The sequence below is a fragment of the Anabrus simplex genome, chromosome 7, assembly GCF_040414725.1.
Source record: "Anabrus simplex isolate iqAnaSimp1 chromosome 7, ASM4041472v1, whole genome shotgun sequence".
Taxonomy (NCBI): domain Eukaryota; kingdom Metazoa; phylum Arthropoda; class Insecta; order Orthoptera; family Tettigoniidae; genus Anabrus; species Anabrus simplex.
Window position 1 is genome coordinate 140084814 of NC_090271.1, and position 26442 is coordinate 140111255.

The 26442-nt window shown below is 39.3% G+C and overlaps 1 protein-coding gene across 2 annotated transcripts in view; it reads left to right on the forward strand.

The window, feature by feature from the left end:
• Positions 1–26442, forward strand: part of LOC136877369 (vacuolar protein sorting-associated protein 26C) — an 85638-nt gene that overhangs the window by 58404 nt on the left and 792 nt on the right. For both annotated transcript variants that reach the window (XM_067151349.2, XM_067151348.2), the window contains exon 6: positions 22932–23057. In XM_067151349.2, the coding sequence (XP_067007450.1) occupies positions 22932–23057 (126 nt within the window). The remainder of the gene's footprint in view (positions 1–22931; positions 23058–26442) is intronic.

The following is a 26442-nucleotide window of genomic DNA, read 5'->3' on the forward strand; positions in this document are numbered from 1 at the left end:
CTTCAGCACTTCCATGTTCATTATTATATCTTCCCTGCTCGCTTCGTCTATTCTCCTCTAAATCTGCACTGTATAGAGTTATACTTCACACACAACACCATACTAGTCTCTTCCTTCACACGTAACACCATACTAGTCTCTTCCTCAGATCTTTCTCTACTGGGCAACAGAACAGGTTTTTCTTTTTGTTCAGCTTCCCTTAGCTATGGCAATTCAGATTTTTATATCTGTTATAGAGCAGGGGTCTTCAGTTATAATACTTCAAAGAAATGGCTTTGGTACAAGAGGGGCATTATTAAGTCTGCAGGTATTAGTCCAGTGGTGCTGGGATGTCAGTGTCGATGCTTTTGCTTGTTTCATCAATTACAAAAATGTTTTTGATACTGTCTGCCATAATGAACTCTTGAACATTCTTGGAGAATTAGGGCTTGATGGGCAGGAAATCTCTATTATTGGTAATAAGAGTTGATGGTCATGCCTCGTAAGAAGTGTCAATTATGAAAGGAGTTTGCCAAGGCTGTATTGTTTCACCAATACTTTTCAACATCTATTCAGAAATTTTTTCGAGATGCTCTTTACGGAAAGACTCAAGGAATTATGGTTAATAGTGTCATCATAAATAACGTCAGGTATGGCGATGACCCTGTCCTACTTTCTACCAATCTCCAAGATTTACAGCAACTTCTTAGTGTTGTCACTGAAGCCAGCAACTCCATGGGTTTGAGTTTGAATGTGAAGAAGACCAAGTGGATAGTTGTAAGTAGGAAAGAAGATTCAGGGTAGTCTCAAAGCAGGAAAAGACTGGATTGCGAGAGTGGCAACATTTAAATGCCTGGGATGTTACGTTAATGATAACTGGGACCTTGCTCATGAGATCTCATTCAGAATCAAGCTAGCCATAACTTCTTTTCAGAAACTTAGAAAACTTTTGACAAGCCATGACCTTTCATTACACTACAAACATGACTACTCGGTGTTACATTTTCAGCATCCTACTGTATGGTGTTGAGGCATGGACACTGAGACTATGTACAAGAGATTGCATACATTTTAAATGTGGATGTACTGAAGGATGCTGAAGTTACCTTGAACAGCTAAAGTGGCCAGTATAGAAGTTTTGCACAGTATGAACAAAGAACCAGAAATTCTCACTACCTTACTGTTTGGTTGTAATGCAATTCCTTGGTCAGTCTTCTCTCTATCTCTCTCTCAAGTCCATGCTTTTTAAATATTTTATTTTCATAAGCTTACCTCACCCTATCAGATGCCTTCTCTAAGTCTATAAAAACATTTTTTTCCTATGTACCTTAATCATATAACCTATGGCATCCCTTGTGCCTACCCCATGCTCTTTTCCAGTGTAAATCTCCATTCGTCTTATCGTTCTACATTGCGATTTTATTTTTCGTAAAGAAACATCACACGAGAACACGTTCACTTCCTTATATAAATTACTTTATTTACACTGTACGTCACAACACACAATTATACACAGTCGCAAATGACACTATATACAACACTCAATAGCGGAGTACCCTGAAGTCGATTCTGACCAGTGCAGATATCAACAACACTGATGCGCGCATTATAACATACTCTCTCTTGAATTCACTGCCTCACTCACATGAGCCCAATACTCAGACTTCACCTCGGAGTCCAACAATCACTCCCAGTCCATCACTTGCCTGAGTCCCAAGAACTAAGAACTGCGAAATTAGAACTAAGAACTTACTTTACTGACTGATAGCTCGATATTTATACTATTCGATCAACCATCTAGAGTGATCGACTTCTGGAAGAGTTCTTACAACACTCTAATGGAACACACTCGAAACCTTGATCGACCAGCTAGTCGAATGGGTACTCGAACGTTCCTCCGCTATTTACAAATACCTATGGAAATATCTACAACATTCGTAATGTCTCTACGTGTATCTGGATAATAAAACTTTACAGTAAATTTCCAGAACCCTTCATATATACCAAATTATAGTACAATAAGTCTAACATACGAACATTATGGAATTTTCTACCGCTTTCGACTCTCTAGATTTTGAGGTTAAACAATACATATTTGAGGTTATACAATTTTATACTACATATTTACAGGGAAATCATATATTAATCATATGTAACATTTAATAAAAGATAATTTAGCCTTAAATAACTATAATTAAAATATATTAAACATAATAATTGAAGGTTTTACACCAGTTACGATGTCGTACCTACGACAATTATCCCCCCTAAAACCTTCAATATCTACTCTGTACATTCCTTATTCTAGGTCTTAAATTATATCTAGGTGTCCTTATATCTATTTCTACGTCTCTCTTAGTCCTCACTATTCAAATTACACCTAGACTACCTCAATCACACTGTCTTCTCGTTGGCGTTGTTGAAGTCCACATATCGCAGCTAGATAGTTCAATCGATGGCCACCACCTACCCATGGGGGATCCGCTGGGTCTGGCTGACGGTGTTCCTGTTCTCCGTAGCAAAGATCTGCAGGTCCTCGCGTGGCAGTCAACACTCCACTGACTTTCCCCTTGGTTGTGCCTTTGTGTTCTGCCAGGACGTACGCGTCTTCGTAGTCCACCGGTGTGATGCACAGGAGAGGCTCGCACATCGTGGTCTTGGTCCTGTTGAGTCTCTTTTTCCGGGGTGCTGAATTCAGCGTTCCTACTGGCATATGATTTCGTGCCGGGACTAGTGTCCTGGTTAGGTGGCACCCTCGTTTGTCGGCTGCTGTCGCCACAATGATTCCGTCGTCCCGCGGAGTTGCCATCTTCACGACGCCGGAGCCACCATCACTGCTTGCGGGCTTCACCCGTGTCTCCAGAGCTGTCGTACTTTCATACAGCGCACTCGCTATTTCCGCTGGGCCTTGAACTACGGACTCCACCATCGCTACAATGATCCCGTCTTCCCATGGAGTTGCCATCTGCACAACGCCGGAACCGCTATCACTACTTGCAGGCTTCACCCGTGTCTCCAGAGCTGTCGTGCTTTCACACAGCGCCCTCGCTGTACACGCTGGGCCTTGAACTACGGACTCCACCATCAGTGCAATGATCCTGTCGTCCCGTGGAGTTGCCATCTGCACAACGCCGGAACCGCTATCACTACTTGCAGGCTTCACCCGTGTCTCCAGAGCTGTCGTGCTTTCACACAGCGCCCTTGCTGTTTCCACTGGACCTTGAACTACGGACTGTACCATTGCTGCAATGATCCTGTCGTCCCGTGGAGTTGCCATCTTCACGACGCCGGAGCCGCGATCACTGCTTGTAGGCTTCACCCGTGTCCCCGGAGCTGTCGTGCTTTCACACAGGGCACCTGGTATTTCTGCTGGGCCTTGAACTACGGACTCCACAACCGCAACCATCACTTCGGACTGCTTCACGTCCGGTTCGTTGTTGTCCGACACGACATCAGTGATCACTTCGTTGCCCAAAGAATTGATTTGGTTCTTTATTTCTTGAGTCTGGGCCTTGATTTTTTTAGTCTCGGCCTGGATTTTGTTGGTCTCGCCTGAATCCAAGCAGATAGTTGTGCGAACATAATGTTTACCTGGTCGTTGGTTTCTTCATCTGAGGTGACTTTGAAGTCGAAACTCTCTGGGTCCTCTCCGTTGTCTATCAAATCCTGGCGCAGCATCTCTTGTAAGTTCGCTTTGCGTTCAGCCGCCGGTAAACCTCGGGATGTCAGCGCTTTCCGTAACATCACCAAGTTCATTTGGTCGATCTTCGTTGCTGAGTCTTGAAGTATCCTGTTACATCCTGTCATGGTAGCCAATTTATCGTTCTACGTTGCGATTTTATTTTACGTAAAGAAACATCACACGAGAACACGTTCACATCCTTATATAAATTACTTTATTTACACTGTACGTCACAACACACAATTATACACAGTCGCAAATGACACTATATACAACACTCAATAGCGGAGTACCCTGAAGTCGATTCTGACCAGTGCAGATATCAACAACACTGATGCGCGCATTATAACATACTCTCTCTTGAATTCACCGCCTCACTCACATGAGCCCAATACTCAGACTCCACCTCGGAGCCCAACAGTCACTCCCAGTCCATCACTTGCCTGAGTCCCAAGAACTAAGAACTGCAAACTTAGAACTAAGAACTTACTTCACTGACTGATAGCTCAATATTTATACTATTCGATCAACCCTCTAGAATGATCGACTTCTGGAAGAGTTCTTACAACACTCTAATGGAACACACTCGAAACCTTGATCGACCAGCTAGTCGAATGGGTACTCGAACGTTCCTCAGCTATTTACAAATACCTATGGAAATATCTACAACATTCTTAACGTCTCTACGTGTATCTGGATAATAAAACTTTACAGTAAGTTTCCAGAACCCTTCATATATACCAAATTATAGTACAATAAGTCTAACATACGAACATTATGGAATTTTCTATCACTTTCGACTCTCTAGATTTTGAGGTTAAACAATACATATTTGAGGTTATACAATTTTATACTACATATTTACAAGGAAATAATATATTAATCATATTTAACATTTAAGAAAAGATAATGTAGCCTTAAATAACTATAATTACCGGGCGAGTTAGCCGTGCGCGTAGAGGCGCACTGCTGTGAGCTTGCATCCGGGAGATAGTAGGTTGGAATCCCACTATCGGCAGCCCTGAAGATGGTTTTCCATGGTTTCCCATTTTCACACCAGGCAAATGCTGGGGCTGTATCTTAATTAAGGCCACGGCCGCTTCCTTCCAACTCCTAGGCCTTTCCTATCCCATCGTCGCCATAAGACCTATCTGTGTCAGTGCGACGTAAAGCCCCTAGCAAAAAAAAAAAAACTATAATTAAAATAAATTAAACGTAATAATTGAAGGTTTTACACCAGTTACGATGTCGTACCTACGACAGTCTATAAATCCTTCTGTTAATTGCTCTTATTAGTATTTTGGCTGCATGAGATGTTAGGTTTCTTGTCCTGTGTTCCTCGCATTTATTAGTATTTTTCCTATTTTCTATTGGTAGTATTATACCGGTAATTTCAGGAAAGTCTTTTGGCAATTTTCCTTTTATCTATATTTCTTGATGAAATTTTACAAATATTTCCTTTTCCTTCTCCTGCAGGACCTTGAGTAGTTCAACTGGGATTTCATCTACTCCAACTACCACTTCATTCTTCATCTCCTTAATGGCTGCATCTATTTTTTTTATTAGTATACTAAAATCAATCTTATCTTCATTTAGTTCATTTTCCTTTTCCAGATTTATGCTACTCTCATATGACCTGCTACTCTAATTGTATAACCATTCTATGTACTCTTTCCATTGTTCCCTAACTTCTTCAGGTTCACTTACTTTCTGTCCATCCAACATTTCAGTCTCAGTCATTCTGCCTCCTTTCCTTCTTTCCTTTGTCAACTCCATATCTTCTTTGTACATCAGGGGCCTGTTCCACGAATGAACTTTGCAACTTTTCAACTTTTCAGTTTTCAATTCTTGCAAAGTGCAAAGTCTTTCCGTTCCACCATGATCTAGGTTTTACTTTTCAATTTCTTCACAAAGTGTAAAGTCTTTGCAAATGAGTGATCCGATCAAGTTTATTTCATGGGCAAACTGTATAATACTCGAGGATTTTAATGCTTTATTTTTCACGGTGAACGTGATGGTATAATTGTGGTACCGTTAGTTTAAAGTTTTGATCATGGGAAAGAAAGATGATTACAAGAAGCTGGCTGTGCTAGAAGTTGTCAAGGAGAAACGTGACATCCTTTTTGGCAACTTTAAAAATAACCTCTCAGATGATGACAAGCAACAATATTAACGAGACAGTAACAATATTAACAACAATATCAACACATCCACACACAGAAGGAAATTCACTCTTCATTAGAAATTCTGTCACTACGACTTTGGTAACACTTCTGCAAATAATTGATTTTGAAGTCCCATGCATTGCTGCTATACCGTGCAGCTGGGCACCATTTCCTAACCAATGTAAACTTATAAGAATGTGTTCTTTTTCGGAAAGGGACTGACTTAGTTTTGTTACATGTTTCAATAAATGACCAATCATTTCAAGAATATAGTCAACTTGTGTTGGGGTAATACGAAAACACTCGCGAAATTCTGTCGAAGTGAGGTTATGAAAATTAATTCTGTCTTTGTACGTTCTCTTGTTGGATTCTTCATGGCTGTCCTCACTTGATGAAAACAAAAGCTCTCGCTGTAACATGTTTATATCACTAAACCAAAATCTACGTCGAGCAACTAGAGTACATACTTGTTAATTAACAACTGGAAAGGAAATCATCTCTTTGCAAGATTTCTGAAAACTTTTCACTTCATTTCTTTGCACTTTGCATTTCTGTACCAATGGAGGAACAGAACAGGCTTGAAAAGTGAAAAGATTCCTAACTTTTCACTTTTCACTTTGCAAGCTAAATCTGAAAAGTGATGGTAGCACAAAATCTGAACTGAAAAGTGCAAAGTGAAAAGTTGCAAAGTTCATTCATGGAACAGGTCCATGGTTGTATTTCACATAAAGCAAGTACATTCTGTTTCAAGACCTTGTATGTCAAATTCTTTTCATTTAATGTCCGCAAAATAATAAAAGACCGGGCTAGTTGGCCGTGCGGTTAGGAGTGCACAGGTGTGAGCTTGCATCTGGGATATAGTGGGTTCAAATCCCACTGTCGGCAGCTCTGAAGATAGTTTTCTGTGGTTTCCCATTTTCACACCAGGCAAATGCTGGGGTTATACCTTAATTAAGGCCACGGCCGCTTCCTTCCAACTCCAAGCGGTAGTGCCCTAATGTAGGCACTCCAGTATATAACACACAACTTCGCGTAGAAATATATATGAATTGTACCTTAAAATCGTTTTAGAAGAGAGATATGTTCATTACCAATGCCAGGGACCAACCGAACCTGCCCAAAAAGGTACCTTCAGTTTTATAACAATGAAAGTTTTCACGCGCCATCGACCATTAGCCGGCCAGCTACAAGCACGGCCATTGGCCGACATGACGTCATTCCCATAATTCCTAACTCGCTGCTACCGTTACCAACCCACGCAGAATAAAAACACAGCAAGAAACACACCAAGAAAAATATGTAATTTAGTAGCTGTAACCTATCTTTCCAAATCCTGGCCAAGCTGTGTCATGAGAACAGTGGCCCCATTTGGGGGCCACACTCCCTTCGAGAGGCTCTTAACTATCGCCGCGGCTCATACTGCCCGCACGGCAAGAAAAAAGTAATTTAGTGGTTTTAACCTATAACAAATTTCGCAACAACAGTCCGCTGGACATTTCCTTAACAGTTGGCAACAGTTCACAGATCGCTGGCAGATTGTAAAGGACGCTCCTATCGGCTATCCCGTGAACTAAAAATAAAAGAGCATCATCGGCCGCCGGGCTTCCGTATACAGCAAGTGGAGTGAGTGGAATGCCTACACTAGGGCTATGCCCTCTGAGCCCTTTCCTATCCCATCATTGCCATAAGGCCTATCTGTGTCGGTATGACGTAAAGCCATTAGAAAAAAAAATTGTGTTCTGTACAAAATACAAAGTTGTGTTATATGTTTTTTTCATGGGAAGTTTCGAATTTTTGCAAAAGATTTAACTAAATTCATAAAGTTTGGTGCTGTGAATTGAAGCCCAGCCTGGTTCCTGACTCTTTGGGTTAGCTGGGACTCCATAGCATGTAAATGTATCACTCCCAGTGTGCTGCATGACATAAAATTCATTACATAATACTTTGTTATTTAACTCTTTCCAGTCTAACTGCGAGCATAGCTCGCAGCGGCCGAAATTACGTTCAGGCCGTGTTGTGGGCATAGCCCGTAGTAAGGTTTGACAATTCGCTAAAAATCGAGAACGAGCTATGCACGCATTCTGGTGGTTACATCGTGTTTCTTCATGTATTAGTTACGAGAGTATTTAAGCAGATGGCAGTATTATATGTCTAAGTCAGAGAATTTACGTTAGTTTTGAACTGCATGCATCAGTAGATATTGTCACTCAGTGAGCTCTAAGACATGGCTTCCGCAGCGAACATGTGCTTGACGAAAGTGATATTTTCGATATTTTGTGATATATTATAAGTTTATGCGCAAATGAACATATTATTGACATATGAATTCGAAACAACTTCTTGCATTTCATTATGATTGGAGATCGTTTTTTACGGCCTAGCGCATATTCCCGCATATTTCATATTGCATCCGGAAGATAGTAGGTTCGAATCCCACTATCGGCAGCCCTGAAAATGGTTCTCCGTGGTTTCCCATTTTCACACCAGGCAAATGCTGGGGCTATACCTTAATTAAGGCCACGGCCGCTTCCTTCCAACTCCTAGACCTTTCCTATCCCATCGTCGCCATAAGACCTATCTGTGTCGGTGCGACGTAAAGCCCCTAGCAAAAAAAAAATTTCTATTTTGTGTGAATATGTAAGATTGTGTACATATTCGTAAAGTTGTCTGTTTAGATGACTTATTTTCTCGTTCTCAGAAGTATTTTGTGATAAATGGAACAATAATTTTTACATTTGACTAAGTTTTAACAAAATTTATCAATTAAATAAAATTTCGTAAGAGCTCCCATTTTCGTTATTGTAATTATTACTATTATTATTATTGAAAAATTGTTTTTATATCGTACTCATTATTTTTGTTGTTTTGTAATTGCAATGCACATTTTATATTAGCAAAATAGGGTAAATATAACTGTATTTCAGAAAACTGTACTTGCTTAGTTATCCGTCAGACTTTTCCTCCATTCGCAAAACATGGTATAATATATAAACAATTTTAAAATCTCAAATGATAGTTGACATGATACAAAGAGCGCTTTTGAAAATTAGATGCTCAAACAAGCACAAAGAAAAAAGAATCATGCCAATATCTCCTAAAGGTACAGAGATATAATGTTTTAAGGATCCTTAAAAATGCCCAGTCCAGAACGTTTGTTAGGGATATTAAGGTCCAGACTGGAATGAGTTAAGGTCGTCCTAATCAATACTTGTATTACTCTTGATGAGTTACAACTGGTCAATACATGTTTTAGCTTGTTTCAAGCCATCATCTGGGGCTGCCTGGCCGAGGCATTAAAGAAGTGCTCGGTTCGCCCGGAAGAACGTGGGTGTGAATCTCCGCCAGGAAGTCGTAAAATTTAAGAAGCGAGATTTCCACTTCCGGAGGTGCACATGGCCCCGAGGTTCACTCAGCCTACACCTAAAATGAATACCAGGTTAATTCCTGGGGGCAAAGGCGGCCGGGCGTAGAGCTAACTATTCTACCCCACGAAGTGCCGAGGTTATGGATAGTGGGAAGCCTTTACCTTCCACCCCTCCAGGGGCCTTCATGGCCTGTACGGAGATGACTTTGGTTCTTTGTTTTTGCAAGCTATCATCAGTTGACAAACAATGGTAAAGATTAATCATCTATATATATAAAATAACTTGTTCTCTTATAAACTAAAAGACATACATAAAATATCCATTAAAAACATATGAATCTTCATGGGAATCCTTAAAATTAATGTCTTGAAAAAAGTGGAATGTCATGTTAAAATCATTGCACATTAAAATAATTGACCCTTCTTAAAATACCGAGTGAGTTGGCCGTGCAGTAAGGGGCCCGCAGCTGTGAGCTTGCATCCGGAAGATAGTGGGTTCGAATCCCACTGTCAGCAGCCCTGAAGATGGTTTTCTGTAGTTTCCCATTTTCACACCAGGCAAATGCTGGGGCTTTACCTTAATTAAGGCCACGACCGCTTCCTTCCCACTCCTAGGCCTTTCCTATCCCATCATTGCCATAAAACCTATCTGTGTCAGTGCGACATAAAGCAAATAAAAATAAGATAATCTTTACAATTCTTAAAATTAATGTCTCTTAAAAAGGAGTATCATGTTAAAACATGTGTCACACATTCATAAGCTGTGGATGACTCCCAGTTCAATGGGGCCGACTTCTGAACAGGGTGAATTGGCCGTGCAGTTAGGGGCCCGCAGTTGTGAGCTTGCATCCAGGAGATAGTGGGTTTGAACCCCAGTATCGGCAGCCCTGAAAATGGTTTTCCGTGATTTCCCATTTTCACACAAGGCAAATGCTGGGGCTGTACCTTAAATAAGGCCATAGCCACTTCCTTCCATCTCCTTGCCCTTTCCTATCCCATCATCGCCATAAGACCTATCTGTGTCGGTGCAACGTAAAGCCAATTGTAAACAAACAAGAAAATTGAGAATTCCTAAGAAGGATCAGTGATGTTAATGTTCATTGATTTTAACATGATATTCCACTTGTTTCAAGAGACATTCGCTTTGAGGATCCCCCATGAAGGTTCATATGTTTTTAGTGTATGTCTGTTAGTTTATAAGAGGATGATTATGCTTTACCATTGGTTTCAGCTGATGATGGCTTGATACAAGCCAAAACATGTACTGACTGACTTATAGTAACTCATCACGAGTAATACAAGTATTGATTAAGTTGGCCTTACTTAACAAATTATTTTGGAACTAATAACTGACAATATGGATCACAATGAAATTTGTAACAATAAAAAGCATGGATAATCTTTTCCAGGTAGGGACGGTAAATGAGAGCTTGTGTCTCGAGAAACTCAAGAACTTGCCACATTCCACAAAAGTATTAATATGCCCACACTATTTGTTTAACCTTTTTACTGCCGAGTTTTTATGACCAGCTGAGCCCTCTCTGGGCTGGGTTATTTTAAGAAAGAAGCACTTTCACAGATACATGTTTACTGATACAATTAATGGAATGCATAAAGTCCCCTTAGCTCCGCAGCCCAATACAGGGTAGGAGATGAAGTGAGATTATATTTTACACCATATTTTATGGCCGGATGCCCTTCCCGATGCAAATCTCAGTTGAGAAGTTAATGAATATGAAATGAATGATGGTGAATGAAACTGGGTAAGGAAGTGGAAGAAATCGGCTGTGGTTTATGAATAGGAACTGTCCTGGCATTTTCTTGGGAGTGCAAAAGGGAAACCACAAAACAAAAAACATTTTCAGGACAGCTGATGGTGGGGTTCGAACCCACTCGCCTGCTGAGTGCAGAGCTTGGCTCCATAGACTAGCATGTTAATACGCGTGGCTACTCCGCTCGGTGATACTATTACTGAAGTATAATATAAAAATGTTGATCCAAGAACCGGTATTATCAAAATCATTTACATTTGGGGAAAAATACTTTATATGAGGAAGGGGTGACAATTCCGCTGAGGATTCTTTTTTGCTTTATGTCGCACCGACAGAGATAGGTCTTATGGTGACGATGGGACAGGAAAGGGCTAGGACTGGGAAGGAAGCGGCCGTGGCCTTAATTAAGGTACAGCCCGAGCATTTGCCTGGTGTGAAAATGGGAAACCACGAAAAACCATCTTCAGGGCTGTCGACAGTGGGGTTCGAACCTACTATCTCCCAAATACTGGATACTGGCTGCACTTAAGCGACTGCAGCTATCGAGCTCGGTCGCATGAGATTCATCATTATTACTTTGTCTTGCACTTTCTTGTAGTTCAATATCGCCACTTAGATATTCTCCATCTTCATTATCAAAATATAGCTCTCCAGAATCACTATTTATGAGGAAACATTCAATTTCTTCATCAACAAGAGATGTGTGTATACTTCAAGACACCATGATGGCTGCATGTAAGCGGGAAAGATGTTCCACTCCAATGAAGCTGAAATAACAACAGATCGCTTTCAAAACACGTAAAATGTAGTGATATATCTGCCGTACAGAACTTCCTTGAGCATTTCCATGGAATCTTAAAGCATGATACTATATCGCGTACATTTGTTAAGATCGGTGAGGTACACACTGCACCAAAACATATATGTACGGGTTTGGCGGACGAGGCATGGCGTTCAGTAATGTATATATATGGGTTTGGCAGTGAATGGGTTAATGGTGATAGTGAGATCAGAGCCCTCTCTTGATAGTGCTTTGACATCTAGCATTGTTTGGCAGGCATGCGTGGCACCGTACTTGTCTTGTCCTTCAGCGAATAGTGAAGACCATCAAATTGCTTCACTCTGCTTACAAACCATTTTAACCCCCATAAACAATGTTGATGCTGAAAGAGCTTTCTTGGGATGTTCAACCATTCTAATCGAAAAGGGGACCCAACTTCTTTCTCAAAATGTGAAGACAGTCGTAAGCCTGTAGTTTGGAGATTGTTATGATTTGGCTTCATAGACGTAGCATGTTAATACTCACGGCTACTCCGCTCGGTGATACTATTACTGAAATATAATATGAAATTGTTGATCCAAGAACTGGTATTATCAATTACCATGCTACTCTTAATAACATTAGAATCAGCAGTAGCAATTATCCAATCATACGTTTTTGCTATTTTAGCCACCCTTTATTCTAGAGAAGTAAACTATGGTAACACACTTAAATCATCCATATCATCTAGTTAATCCAAGACCCTGACCTTCAACGGGTGCTATTGGAGCCTTCTGCGTGTTTCATTTTCAGATATTTTTCTAATATGTACTGTACTGACAACTTCTTTTATAAAGGAAAAGTCAGTGTAATTGTAAAAGATACATCTAATAAAATACCTAAGTAACTGTAACAATTGTTGTAAAACAAAATTAAAGCCTTAAGATTCCCTTTACAGTTCAGATTTGTTGTGTTTGAAGAAATACACAATATAGCCTGTTGATTGCACCATGAGGGCTTTAAAGCTATTTTGTATGTTGAATTTATGTTTTTGTAATACAAAATAACATCAAATATATTTTTATTCACTAAGAAATAGGGCCCCTAAATTAATTTACAATTGACAAAATATACCTGCAAATATTCATTAAAAGTTTGTAAAATATGAAGGTAAATACCTAAATATGCACTGAAAACAGTATTTACATTTAAAAATATGGCTAAATGGTTCCACCTATTCAATACTACAAAATTGTGAATTTATTAATACGTCATGTATTTATTTGATCTCATTATTGGGACCAGTTTCGGCAACTATACTTGCGATCATCAGCCTAAGAAAATTGTTACAAGGCATTTAGAAAACTACGCAAACATAATTTTAAAACATTTTTCTATGCACAACTTGAACCATTGTTCTTAAACTAAATTTTCATATTGGGTGTACACCATAAAACTTGTATAACATTAAGGGTATTCAACATTCCATACGAGTTAAAGTTTTTAAATGTTTTGATGTGGATTTGGTCCCAATCCTATACCGAGGCCAGAATTTCAATCTCCCCAGTGAACACACTGAAACTACCAGATACCAACACCGCCTGTATTATTTTCAAGTAAGGTCGTTCAAATTTAACATTGAAGAAAGATTGTTTGCAAGAAGTGTTAAACTACTTTATTATATAATGCATATATTTTGTCCTTAGTGTTATCTCAATGGTTCCTAAAGGAACTTCTGTTTTATGTTACTAGACAACAACAATATACAATGTATTCCGTTACGAGACGTTATGGCTGGCATGTCATATTTCAAGTTATATTTCAATTTTAACCATGAAGATAACAAAAGTTTTTGAAAGAAGTGAGGACAATTGTGTAAATAATGTATATATCATATTTTTAGCATATCTCAAATAATTCTTAAAAAGGCATTGGGTTTCTCCATTTTCTCAATTTCTGAACAATGAGTTTTGTAATCTCATCATCATCAGTTTTCCACTCCAGTTGCCCGGGTGTGGTTTACGAGCACTCTCCACTTCTGTCTGTCCATGTACCACTCTTCTCTCAAGACGACATCCCAGCTGACTCCTCTTGTTCCTATGTCCTCTTTCACTTGGTCCAGCCATCTCTTCCTAGGTCTTCCTACTGGTCGTTTTCCGGCCACAACTGTGTGTAGCCATTGTTTTGCTGTCCTTCTGTCGTCCATTCGTTTGACATGGCCATACCATTTCAAACGGGCCCTTGTCACTTTTTCATTCAGGGATGGGTACACACCAGCTTCCTCCCTTATTTTTTCATTCCTTACCCTGTCCCTTTTTGTCTTCTGTACCATAGTTCGTTGGAACTTCATTTCTGTGGCGCTATCCACTTGTTGGGTTGTTGTGCAGGTTTCTAGGCCATATGTTATTATGGGGGTGAAGTATGATTGGAATAGAATCTGCTTTGATCTTAAGGGAACTTGTTCGTTCCAGAGGAGGTTCCGAACTTGATGGTAAAACTGAGCTTGATTTTTGAACAGGCGCGGCTCCATAATACGATCTGCAGAGCTGCAGAACCACCACAATGAAAGATATACAGTAATATATAGCGATTAGCGATCCCATCCTTCATATTGATTGTTTATATTGAGCTAAAGATCGATACCCATACAGTTGCTGGTGATCTGGCAGTCCTGTTTAGAACTGTGAACGACAGAACCGACAGAATGTTAAGCGAGCACACTTAACTACAGCTTTCTTCCGATAGGTGGCTAAGGGTCGCCCATAAGATTCTGTATGAACTGCACGCCTCGCAATACGTCTGACCTATTCCCGTGACCATAGAGTTAGTAAATAATACACTAGACAGCGCCACCGTCCGTGAGGGAATCTCTGCAGCGAGCGAGCATGTTATAACCTCAGCTGTTTGGGAAAAGCTCACTCCAGTGTACTCCTCAGTGTAAATAGAGAACTTATAAAACTGTGTGGATATTGATATGGTTTAACATTCTTACATGTCAACATCCTCAGATACTACAGTATAGTTGTGATGCTTCTGTTCAGTAGAAAGAAAGGCCAAATAGCTCCCAAATTAAAACAAACAAATAAACAAATAAATAAATAAATATGTGATAAAAGAGGATGATTGTGATTAAGTAACACAAAATCAATTTACTGTCCATGTTAAGTCTTCAAACAACGTACCTTATGATTGGGGGTATGTATATTTTTCTGTCTTTGGTGTAAATGACCAGGACTTCAGCAAACTTCTATCCAACGACCAAAAACATTTTCTCGTACGAAGCGAATGAACGAGTTCTGAGGCCTACACGTATATACAGTAATCATGACTATGTTTCTTCATAATGGTAGTGAATTCTTCCGAGTTAGGTAGTCATGAAAATGAAAACAGAAACGCTAGTACCATTAGATGAGATTCCCCTCCATTAAGAAAGCCGGCTGCCAAAGATGTATGCAGGTCTCGGAACCTTTGTAAATATGAACGAGTCGATAGTTCAACATTTTTTTTTCGATAAGCGGAAGAGGGGCTTTAGTTTTGTAACTTTTTAATTGTTGTTATTTTGTACAAGTCAGGTATTTATATTGTCGATGTCCCTCGAAATTGGCGTCTTACAAATTGAAATGAACATCTATCGGTATTATTTCGGTACATTTTCGAGAACTTCACCACTGATATGACATGGAGTAAAGTGTTTCCGCGTGATTGGAGGAAGGATTTACACGAGCTCAGCTGACATTTTCCGTGTGCAATACGAATTTAGATTTGTCTATTACACTTACTGCAATGGACTGGGCGTCACAGAGCAGAACCACCAACATTATTCAGCACGAGCCGCCACTGTTTTTGAATGCGGTTGTTAATCTCATGCTGTATTCTGTTATCACTTGAAATGATGCACCCAAGATATTTATATTGGTCTACTGTTTCCAGCTGTGTACCTTCCAGCATTATTTTTCCTTTCTTTTTCTGCCTGTTGACAGACATAGTAACAGTTTTCGATTTATTTATTGTTAATCCGTGTGCTTTCAAATGTTCATTCCAGGTGTTCAGCCACTCTTGGAATTATTTCTCTGTTTTTCCCCAAATTACTACATCATCTGCAAATGCAAATGCATTGATGTCCATATTGTTCTTCTGCTTAATTTCTTTCATGACTTCATCCATGACAGTGATAAAAATTAAGGGTGAAAGGGTACTGTCTTGTTGCACACCAATCAGAATTGCCGTTTCCTATCTGTACGCAACTGCAGCAGTCTTCGTAAAGCATTTTAACTTTATGGATAAGCCCTTTGGGTATTTTTTTCTTTCTTAAGCATTCCCATATAGTCTTCCTTGGAACACTATCAAATGCTTTTTCGAGATCCAAAAACACTAGTGTTAAGTCTTTGCCCTTCTCCCAATGCTTTTCTAACAGTATTCTAAGTGCAAATATGAGATCGGTAGTTGATCGGTGTCCTCTGAATCCATATTGTTCTTCCTGTAGTTGTGGTTCTATTATTTTTCTTAGCCTTTTTTTCAAGCATTTTCTCAAATATTTTCAAACCATGAGACAATAAAGTGATCCCTCTATAATTGCTACATTTCTTTTGGCTTCCTTTTTTGAAGTGAGGTATTATTATTCCCTTTTTCCAATCGTCTGCATTAATTACTCTATGTAGCCACTGTATTCCTATTGCACCAGTTGCTTTGATCATATCTGCACTGACTTCATCAAATCCTGTTGATCTTTCTTTGGGCATACTATTAAGGGCCATCTCTACTTCCTTCCATGTTGGCGGGCTCTCTTGGTCAGGCTCATCATTGCAGCTTAAACTGGCCTGCCTGGTTACATCATTGGAGTCTTTCACAGTACTGTTGTATAAATTATCAAAATAGGATTTCATGATCTTCCTTATTTCTGTCTCTTCCCTAACTGTGTTACCATCTGGTTCCTCTATTGCAGTTATGTATTCATTGTCTCTTCTTATATTTCTTATTGTTCAGTAAAGTAGTTTAGAATTAGCTTTGATGTCTTGCTCTAGTTTATCTGTGAAATCAGTCCAAGCTTTCTGTTGTCTTTTTTCGGCCACAATTTTCGTTACTCGTAGCTTCTGATCTCTGTATTTCTGCTGCAGTTCGTTTACTCTAGATTCATTCCTTTTACTTCCTTTTTTGCATTTCTTTGTCTCTGGCTTTCCTGGTTTCATTTTTTGCTTTCACAGCAATCTTCACCTGATCGTTCCACCAAGGAGTTTCTTTTGCCTCATTTTGCTATTAGTTTTACCACAAAGTTCTACTGCAGCTCCGACAATGCTTTCTTTGAATGTAGTACACTCGATGTTGCCTTCTTGTAATGCACCTGATGGTAATTTATTGGTCACTTTTTTTTGTGTATTCAACTTGTTTCTCTGCCTTCTTTAGCTTCCATGTCTTGATTTTAGCTTTCCTGTATTCCTGAGGTCTATAAATTTCAATGTGCTTTATTGTTGCGAGGAGAAGTCTGTGGTCACTGTCCAGGCTTTCACTTGGTATAACTCTGACATCACATATGGTCTTTCCTGCTTCATTGTCTGATATAAAATAATCTATCAGAGTTTTAGTATCTCCATTCCAACTGTATCTTGTTAGTTTATGACTTAGCTGCTTCTGAAACCAACTGTTGTTTATTCTCAAGCCATTCCTTACACACAGATCTAGAAGACTTTCTCCTTCTGGGTTCATGTTTCCATAACCATGTGGACCTAGTACATTTTCATATCCAAGCCTGTCTGATCCAACTTGAGCATTTAAATCTCCCATTACTATGATATTTTCCTCTCTTTCTATAGCTTCTTCTAAATCAGTTCGGAATTGTTCTTTTTCCTCTTCGTTACAGCCAGTCTGTGGGGCATACACTTGGACTACTGTCAGCACACTCTTGTTAAGAGAGATGTTCAACTTAATAATTCTTTCATTAACATATATTATCTCACTGATGACATCAATGTCCTCTCTTAATATAAAACCTACACCATTTTTGGCTTCTGTTTTATTTCCATTCGAATGTAGTTTGTATCCTTTTCTTAGCTTTCTTGTTTCTCTTTTCTTCCACTCTGCCTCACTCAGGCCAAGAATACAGAGGTTCTTTCTTTCCATCATATCTATCAGCTCCTTGCTTCTGCCAGTCATGGTCAGGATATTTAATGTTCCAATTCTGTGTTTAGGACTCTTTCTTTTGGGCTTCTTCTCAGAACATCGTACTTGAACATCAGCCTTACGGTCATCATACATTGCAGATGTTTGAGAAGATGTGTCTATCCTGTATTTTTGCGTTCCGAGGCTCGTTTTGTAGTTGAAAGCAATTGATATAACCCTTCAGTTGACTTGCTAAGCCTAACACTGCTGGGGATTTTCTGTCAGGGGTATTCTCCCTTAGCCTTTGCAGTCCCCTACCTCACTGTAAGGCAGCAGCTGATGAATTTATGTGTCATTTCCTAAACAAGGGTCACATCAAACCTTCTAGGGGAAAACTCCTCTACCCGTAGCTGTTGGTCTTCCCCTAGTTTGTCGGGTTTGGTGTCGGCCACTTTTGTAATCTACCCTGTAATTTTATGGCTGAAGAAGTCTCAAATAGAGACGAAACATGTCCCAAAATATATTTACATAATACTGTATGTTTTCATAATAAATAGTTTTCACTTCTAAAGTGGTGTGTATTGATTGGGTGGACCATAAACCTAATATTGTTTCTTAATTTTAACTGTATCAATACGGATCTATATGATGAAGTTTGTAAATTGTACGATTTTGTTATCGAGACCAGAACAGATGTTGCACCTTACATACATAAAGCCGTGGGAGGTTTTGGGATTGCCTATTACTGTTTTGGTCCTAATGTAAGACTGGGAATTTCATGTTTTTGTGTCAAAATGTTATAAAAATCGCAGTCGTTTTATTTGTGCATGTTACATTTAAAAACTTTGTATCATTTCGCACTCGTACCAACTTGTACAGCGAGCGAGCTTTCCAGCTGAGCTCAAGGTCGCGAATAACCATAAATTCGGAAGTATTGATGATAGTTTTTTCTCTTCCCAATTTGATGATTAGTGACAGAATTGAATATAATGCATTCCAGAACTTGGAAATCGATACTTGCATTCAAAATCATATTCTCGAGTTCAACATAACCTTTAAAAGTCAATGTAGGCCTAATTTACTTGGTACAAGATTTTCATAAACTGACTATGAACAGTATACCGGTAGTATTGCCAGATGTACGGTTTTGCCTGGAACAATATGGTTTTTCCTCATTTTGTTCCGCATACGGTTCACCCTTTAAACCGTACGCCCAATGTTCCGTTTTTTGTTTTTTTTTTTAATATTGTGGTTTAAACAATAGTATAGTATCGAAAAAGTGCACAGTTGTGATCAAAATATTCTATATTCTGACCAATGATCTGTCATCACAGTTGAGAACAGCGTCTCTGGCAGTGTGCTAGCAGTACTAGTGGGCATATACCCAAAAAGTATTTTCAGTAATGGCAATAAAATGGAGAGATGACATAAACAGATGCTCAGTAGATTTAATAAAAATGAACTACTTGCGTACTTCAACTATGATGAGAATTGTAAGGAATTTCTCAAGAAAGTTTTGTTGACCAGGCGAATTGGCCGTGCGGTTAGGAGCACGCGGCTGTGAGCTTGCATCCAGGAGATAGTGGGTTCGAACCCCACTGTTGGCAGCCCTGAAAATGGTTTTCTGTGGTTTCCCATTTTCACACCAGGCAAATGCTGGGGCTGTACCTTATCTATCAATCAATCAATACTGATCTGCATTTAGTGCAGTCGCCCAGGTGGCAGATTCCCTATCTGTTGCTTTCCTAGCCTTTTCCGAAATGATTTCAAAGAAATTGGAAATTTATTGAACATCTCCCTTGGTAAGTTATTCCAATCCCTAACTCCCCTTCCTATAAATGAATATTTGCCCCAGTTTGTCCTCTTGAATTCCAACTTTATCTTCATATTGTGATCTTTCCTACTTTTATAAACGCCTTTCAAACTTATTCGTCTACTAATGTCATTCCACGCCATCTCTCCGCTGACAGCTCGGAACATACCACTTAGTCGAGCAGCTCTTCTTCTTTCTCTCAATTTTTCCCAACCCAAACATTGCAACATTTTTGTAACGCTACTCTTTTGTCGGAAATCACTCAGAACAAATCGAGCTGCTTTTCTTTGGATTTTTTCCAGTTCTTGAATCAGGTAATCCTGGTAGGGTCCCATACACTGGAACCATACTCTAGTTAATTAAGGCCACGGCCGCTTCCTTCCCATTCCCATGCCTTTCCTGTCCCATCATCACCATAAGACCTATCTGCGTTGGTGCGACATAAAGCAACTAGCAAAAAAAAAAAAAAAAAAAAAAAAGTTTTGTTGAATAAGAAACTGTTACAAATTACATCTTCAAATGACAAGTACTCGTGAAATGTTTATTTCAATGTAAAGACTAACACATTATTAGTTTGTAATAATTTTTTTTTTTTTTTTTTTTTTTGCTAGGGGCTTTACGTCGCACCAACACAGATAGGTCTTATGGCGACGATGGGATAGTAAAGGCCTAGGAGTTGGAAGGAAGCGGCCGTGGCCTTAACCTTGCCTGGTGTGAAAATGGGAAACCACGGAAAACCATCTTCAGGGCTGCCGATAGTGGGATTCGAACCTACTATCTCCCGGATGCAAGCTCACAGCCGCGCGCCTCTACGCGCACGGCCAACTCGCCCGGTGTGTAATAAATTAAGTACCTACATATTTCGGTAATATAACCCTGGTCTCTTCTCTTAATCATGGCTGTGGTGCCTTAATTTAGCTCTACATGGCAAGGAAATGGAAGTGTTTCTTATTTGCTATCTGGAATTGAGCAATTTTTCCTTATTTGTCATCTGGAAATCTGGGAACCCTATACTGTTATACCGGTGACCAAATTACAATGGAAGATTTAAAGAAAAAGGAATTTCACCATCATGTTGGGCGCTTTTGTATCCAATGTGCTTTATTTTATTTTATTAGATTAGAGAATTAAAAACTACTTGTGGTCGATTCTTGTTTGGCTTGGTGTTATTAGGTTTTTCGAACAGTTTGACTGATGAAAGTTGCTGAACTGAAAGAAGTTTTCAGAGGAAACTGACGAAGTTTCCCCGCTAAAACTGAATGTAATGTTTCGAGATTGTTAAGTCACGTACCGGTAATTAATGTTTGAAACTGGCCCCACGGTCGAATTTGCTCGCCTCTCACCCGGAGGACCCAGGTTCGATTTTTGGCCAGGTCAGGCATTTTTACCTTGATATGAGGGCTGGTTCCAGGTTCACTCATTCTACGATTACCTTTAATTGAGGCGCTATTTAATGGTGAGATGGCGACCCTGGTCTGGAGAGCCAGGAATAATAGCCGAGAGGATTCGTCACACTGACCATGCATCACCTCGTAATCTGCACGCCTTTGAATCAAGCAGCGGTCGCTTGGTAGGCGGAAGACCCATTGGTTTGGTTTAGGGGTGTTTGTAAGATTATAAGTATACATATTTATTTTTTGTGATGTTTAGCCAATTGTTGATCGTTCATTCATTCTCGGAATTTCCGTTTTCCCGTGTTGTACATTCTTTTTCTGTGGTCCCTCCAAAAACGGAGAATCAAGGTTCCACTGTATATCAGTAACAGTTACACTATGGAGGTGGATATTTGTAAGCTATGATATGTATTGTCTCCAGGTCCAAGTTTACCTGCATATATATAGATTAGATGTAAAAATCTTGCCCGAAATGACGTACTTGATTCTTCTTGGAGTGCCGTCTTTGTTGAAGGTCGACGATCATTCTGACATTCTGACTTCCAAATCTTCGTATCATTTCGCCATACCAATCCCGCAGATTTGTAAGTTATGTAAATGTAAACTCATGTCCTCATCTTGAGTTGGTACAGCTTTTTTCAGGCACACCCCCAGTGGAGGTGAGCTGCATGTACCATTTTAACCACATACCAGCCCTCCTGCCAATCTTAAATTTCTGGCAGTTCCAGGAATCGAACCCGGGCCTCCAAGGACAGCAGCGCTAACATTGCTAACAGTTACGCTACGGAGGCGGACATTTGTAAGCTATGATATGTATTGTCTCCAGGTGCAAGTTTACCTGCACTCTTACCAAGGAGTATCATCTGCAGCAGTTTATGATGTGGTTGAGGTAAACAAGATTTTTGAGCCTTGAGGGAAAACAGAACCTCAGTTGTTTTACTTCATTCTTTCTATTACCATGGTATTCCTAATGTTTTCAGTCCACAGTATGAGAAGCATATGCCTGTAAAACCACATTTCAAAAGACTCCAACTTATTGCTGTCATTTTCTCTTACAGTTCGTCCTTCCATTTCGCACAGCAATGCTGGAAAGTCATAATATTTTGAAAATACAAACTTGTAAGACCAAGATTGAGTTGCTTGATGCACAGTAGGTTTTCATTTGAAAATAGGCTGTGTGCACGTTCAGCTCCATAATATTAATTAATTACGATAATTAAATGCTCCAGTTTTTAAGAAATTCACAAGTCTGATATAACAGATATACAAGCTTGTACCCATACTCTTTCAAAATGTTCTTGCCCTGTGAGAAAACTATATTAACTGTTGCCAAAACTTCTTGTTCCAATGTGGTATTGTTACTTTACCGTGGAGAATATGAATGCTTTTTAGTGGCAGATGCTGGAATGAATTTGACAGTATAGTAGATTTTTCAAACAACTCTTTTCTTCATAAGTTGCCACTTTGTCTTTTATACCTACTACTGTATTTATGCCTAACTTTATGCTTGGGGAGGTATGTGTGTGTCTTGTTTGTTGGCCAGCTTCAGTTAATAACTTTGCTCGTAACTGAAAGTAATATGCCATTTTTGGCAAATATATTCTATGATATTATTTTATGTTACAAGCTGTTGTTATTTTGGAGGTGTAATTAAACTCATCCCTCCAACGTTATAAGATAGAAATTAACTAAAATATGAACTGTCATCATGCATAACTATTAGAAACCAAGTAGTGATGATGATAAAAAATGTACATAAATTTAACATTTTTTTCTCTCTTTTATTCCCCTGAATCTAAATTATTATTATTATTTTAAACATTTTTATTATTGGATACTCTGAAAACAATAAATTAATTCTTCTCAAAATATATGATCAACATTAAAATATAATTATCTAATTTTTCAGCAACTGAGATACAGAATATTCAAATTGGGGAAGGCAATGTTCCTTGTGGCCTTGCTATTCCAATTTATATGATATTCCCTAGACTCTTCACTTGTCCAACACTTTCAACTAGTAACTTCAAAGTTGGTATGTATTTTTTAAAGACATGGTTCTGTTTAATAATAAATTTTAATCAAAGCATGGAGTGTAAATTTGTTGATATTTTTTATGCTATGTTTATAAATGTAGTAACAGAATCAGAATTTGAACATGAAAAATGGAAAGAAAAAACAAAAACAACCTAAGAACATTGAGTTTGAGTGTAAAATGCAACCCTATTATTTGGTAACATAAGTTATATACTGTATAATCCTGAATACCACCCGCACTTTTTTCCCCGAAATATTGGTTCTAAATCTTGGGTGCGGGTCGTATTCAAGCCTTTCATTCTCGTAAATATTTATTACGTTTACGTGAAGTATTGAAATAGATTTGAATACGGTTACCGTACTCAATATACCACATGTAAACGGGCATTCAGGTCTTATTGCGTTTTAGTTGCGTCCTAGAAAACAAGATTGATTTTTTCCTCAATACAGTTACAGTGGCATGTAAACGCGAAATGTAAGGTAATGAAATACGGTAAATCAAAAAATATGGGTAAATATGTGGTAAATATGAAAGCCGCTGCTGCGGATGCTCGATCGTCATTTGTTTCACAAGTGTTGCTGGCATACTGGGTGCGTGAATAGCTGATCTTGTGGGATATCATACTTTGTGAGTGTCGAGACTGTTGGTTACGGAAGTCTACTTCGCTCCCATTCGAGTTCCGTATCTGTCCCGTGAAAGTGCTGTCTCGATAGTAAACGATGGATTCAAAACGGCATCTGCGGTCATTTACTGTGTGTGAGAAACTTAAAGTTGTAAGCGAAGCTGAAGTACAGTAAAGCCTCATTAATTCGAAGTCATTGGGACTCAAAAATCGGACTTCGAATTAAGTGATTTCAAATTAACCGCCAATTCGCAATGCAGTAGTACCAACCCTTGTCGCGTTACAAATTTTTCTAAGGCCCATTACTGCATGCAGTTAACCTTGATTCACAGTTTATACCTTTCAAATGCCATGAAAAAAGAACTATTTCCAAATTGTATCCAAGAAGGTGCATTTATAGTATTCAAATAATGCACTCGGATATCTCACTGGCAAACATAACCTCACGCAACGAAAGAAAGAAAGACAGAAAGAAAAAAAAAAAGCACGATTCAAAGACGAGGAGAAATCTATGCTGGTTCCCATGTGCAAGTGCTTTATTAATTGGATTACTATACTGTATGCATTTTAGATGCCTTGTATTTACACAGAAAGTACCCGATGCCCTTAAAATCGAACTTTCCTATGACTATCTTTGTACGATTTCCCGCCATGGCACTTCTCTTGTACTTCAGAAAAGTAAATACTTGCTGCGTCACAAAGTATTATAAGACCCATTAATACGTGCAAACACCTCGATTCACAGTTTAATGCCATGGAAGAAACATTCCGAAATGTATCCAACAAGGTGTATTTACAATGTTCAAATAAAGCACTTTGATAAATCACTGACAAACAAAACCTCACGCAACGAAAGAAAAAAAAAAATCACACAATTTAAAGACGGGGATAAATTATGCCAGTTCCCGTGTGCAGATGCATTATTTTTTGGAGTTCTGTACTGTTTGAATTTTTAGATGCTTTGTACTGGCATGGAAAGTGCCCGACGCCCTTAAAACATTGTGGCTTATCGAACTTTCCTATGATGAGGGGATAAAGTTTCTCGCTTCCATGTGCATTGCAACGCACTACTATGACCCTCACCCCCACCCTTGTACGATTCTCCGGCTGGCACTTTCTCCTTTAAAACCATAAGACCATTTGGGCTCGCATTGAAATAAAGCAATGCAGTTTCACCGGCAATGACAATACTGTTCGGTGGCTACGAATTTATTATATGAGCCATGTTTTTTCGCCAACTGTTGGCATCGCCAGTGTTCGCGGAGTCTGTTTTTCTGCACACTGCCTGTTGCGTGATATTACGGCATTCCTTAAAAGGTTGAATACAAAAGAATTCCGATTTCATTCAACTTAGCAATCATGAAGCGCACTGTAGACCCACTGAAGTGAGTGTAAGTGCGGAAAGCTACCCCTCCACGTTTCGGAACGCACGTTCTATTATGACGCTGAGCGGATAAATTTCGAGTTGAAATTACTCTGTAACATACTATTGTTTTAAAATGTAAAGGCAGTTTTGAATTAAAAGTCTGAATTTCGGTAATGGGGCCAACATTGTACTTCGGATTACGAACTATCTGTATTTCGAATTAAACAATTTAAATAACATGCAAAACTGTATCTCATGTTTCCGGGAACGAGAGCTTCTTCGAATTAGGCGGGATTTTGAATTAACCGATTTTGAATTATCGAGGTTCTACTGTATATGGAAATCGTGCCGTTGGCGGAAAGTACGATATTGATGAATCGTGTGTTTGTGATTGGTGGAAGGAGAAGGAAAACTTCTAAAAAGTAACGCGATCGCAGAGTGTTCCATGGCGGAGTGCAGTGTTTCCGGAAATTGAGGAACGACTCCGCAAATTTGTGATAGAAAAATGTGAGTTAGGATATCGTGTTTCTGGTGAAATGTGTCAATTGAAAACACTAGAGATCTCAAAAAAACTCAAAACGGTTTTACCGCAAGCCGCAGATGGATCCGAAACTTTTATAGGAGAAAGGGATTGTGCATTCGGAGACGTACATCTATTTCACAACGTCTCCTTGGAGCGTATGAAGAAAAATGAACGGCCTTTCAGCGCCACATTATTCATTTGAGGAAGCAAAATTCTTATTTGATGTCGCAAATTGGGAATGCTGACCAGACACCTGTCTATTTTGAAATGCCGTTGGAAAATACAGTGGACACGAAGGGTTCTAAAAGTGTAACCATCAGAACAGGTGGTAACGAAAAGCAGCGATGCACGGTATTGTTGTGCATATTAGCGGATGGAACTAAACTCCCTCCATATGTGGTTCTGAAAAGGAAAACACTTCCGAAAGGAAACTTGCCATCTGGTGTTATTGTTAGAACACACGAGTCCAGCTGGATGGACAGTGCATTAGTTGAGAACTGGGTGAAGTGCGTTTGGCAACGTCGCCCGGGAGCTTTGTTACAAAAACAAAACATGCTTGTGTTGGACAGTTACAGAGGACATACAACTGACACCGTAAAAGATATGATGAGGAAAGGAAAAACCGATCTTGCGATAATTCCTGGAGGACTTACTTCTATTCTACAGCTGTGGGATGTGTGCGTGAACCCGCCTTTCAAAACTGCAATGAAACAGTTGTACACTGAATGGATGTCTGATGGTGATCACGCGTTAACACCAACCAGACGAGTGAAGAGGCCTGAAGTGGGAATAATATGCAGCTGGATCAAGACCGCATGGGCGCGCATTCCCAACGATCTAGTGTCCAGAAGCATTAAGAAATGTGGAATTT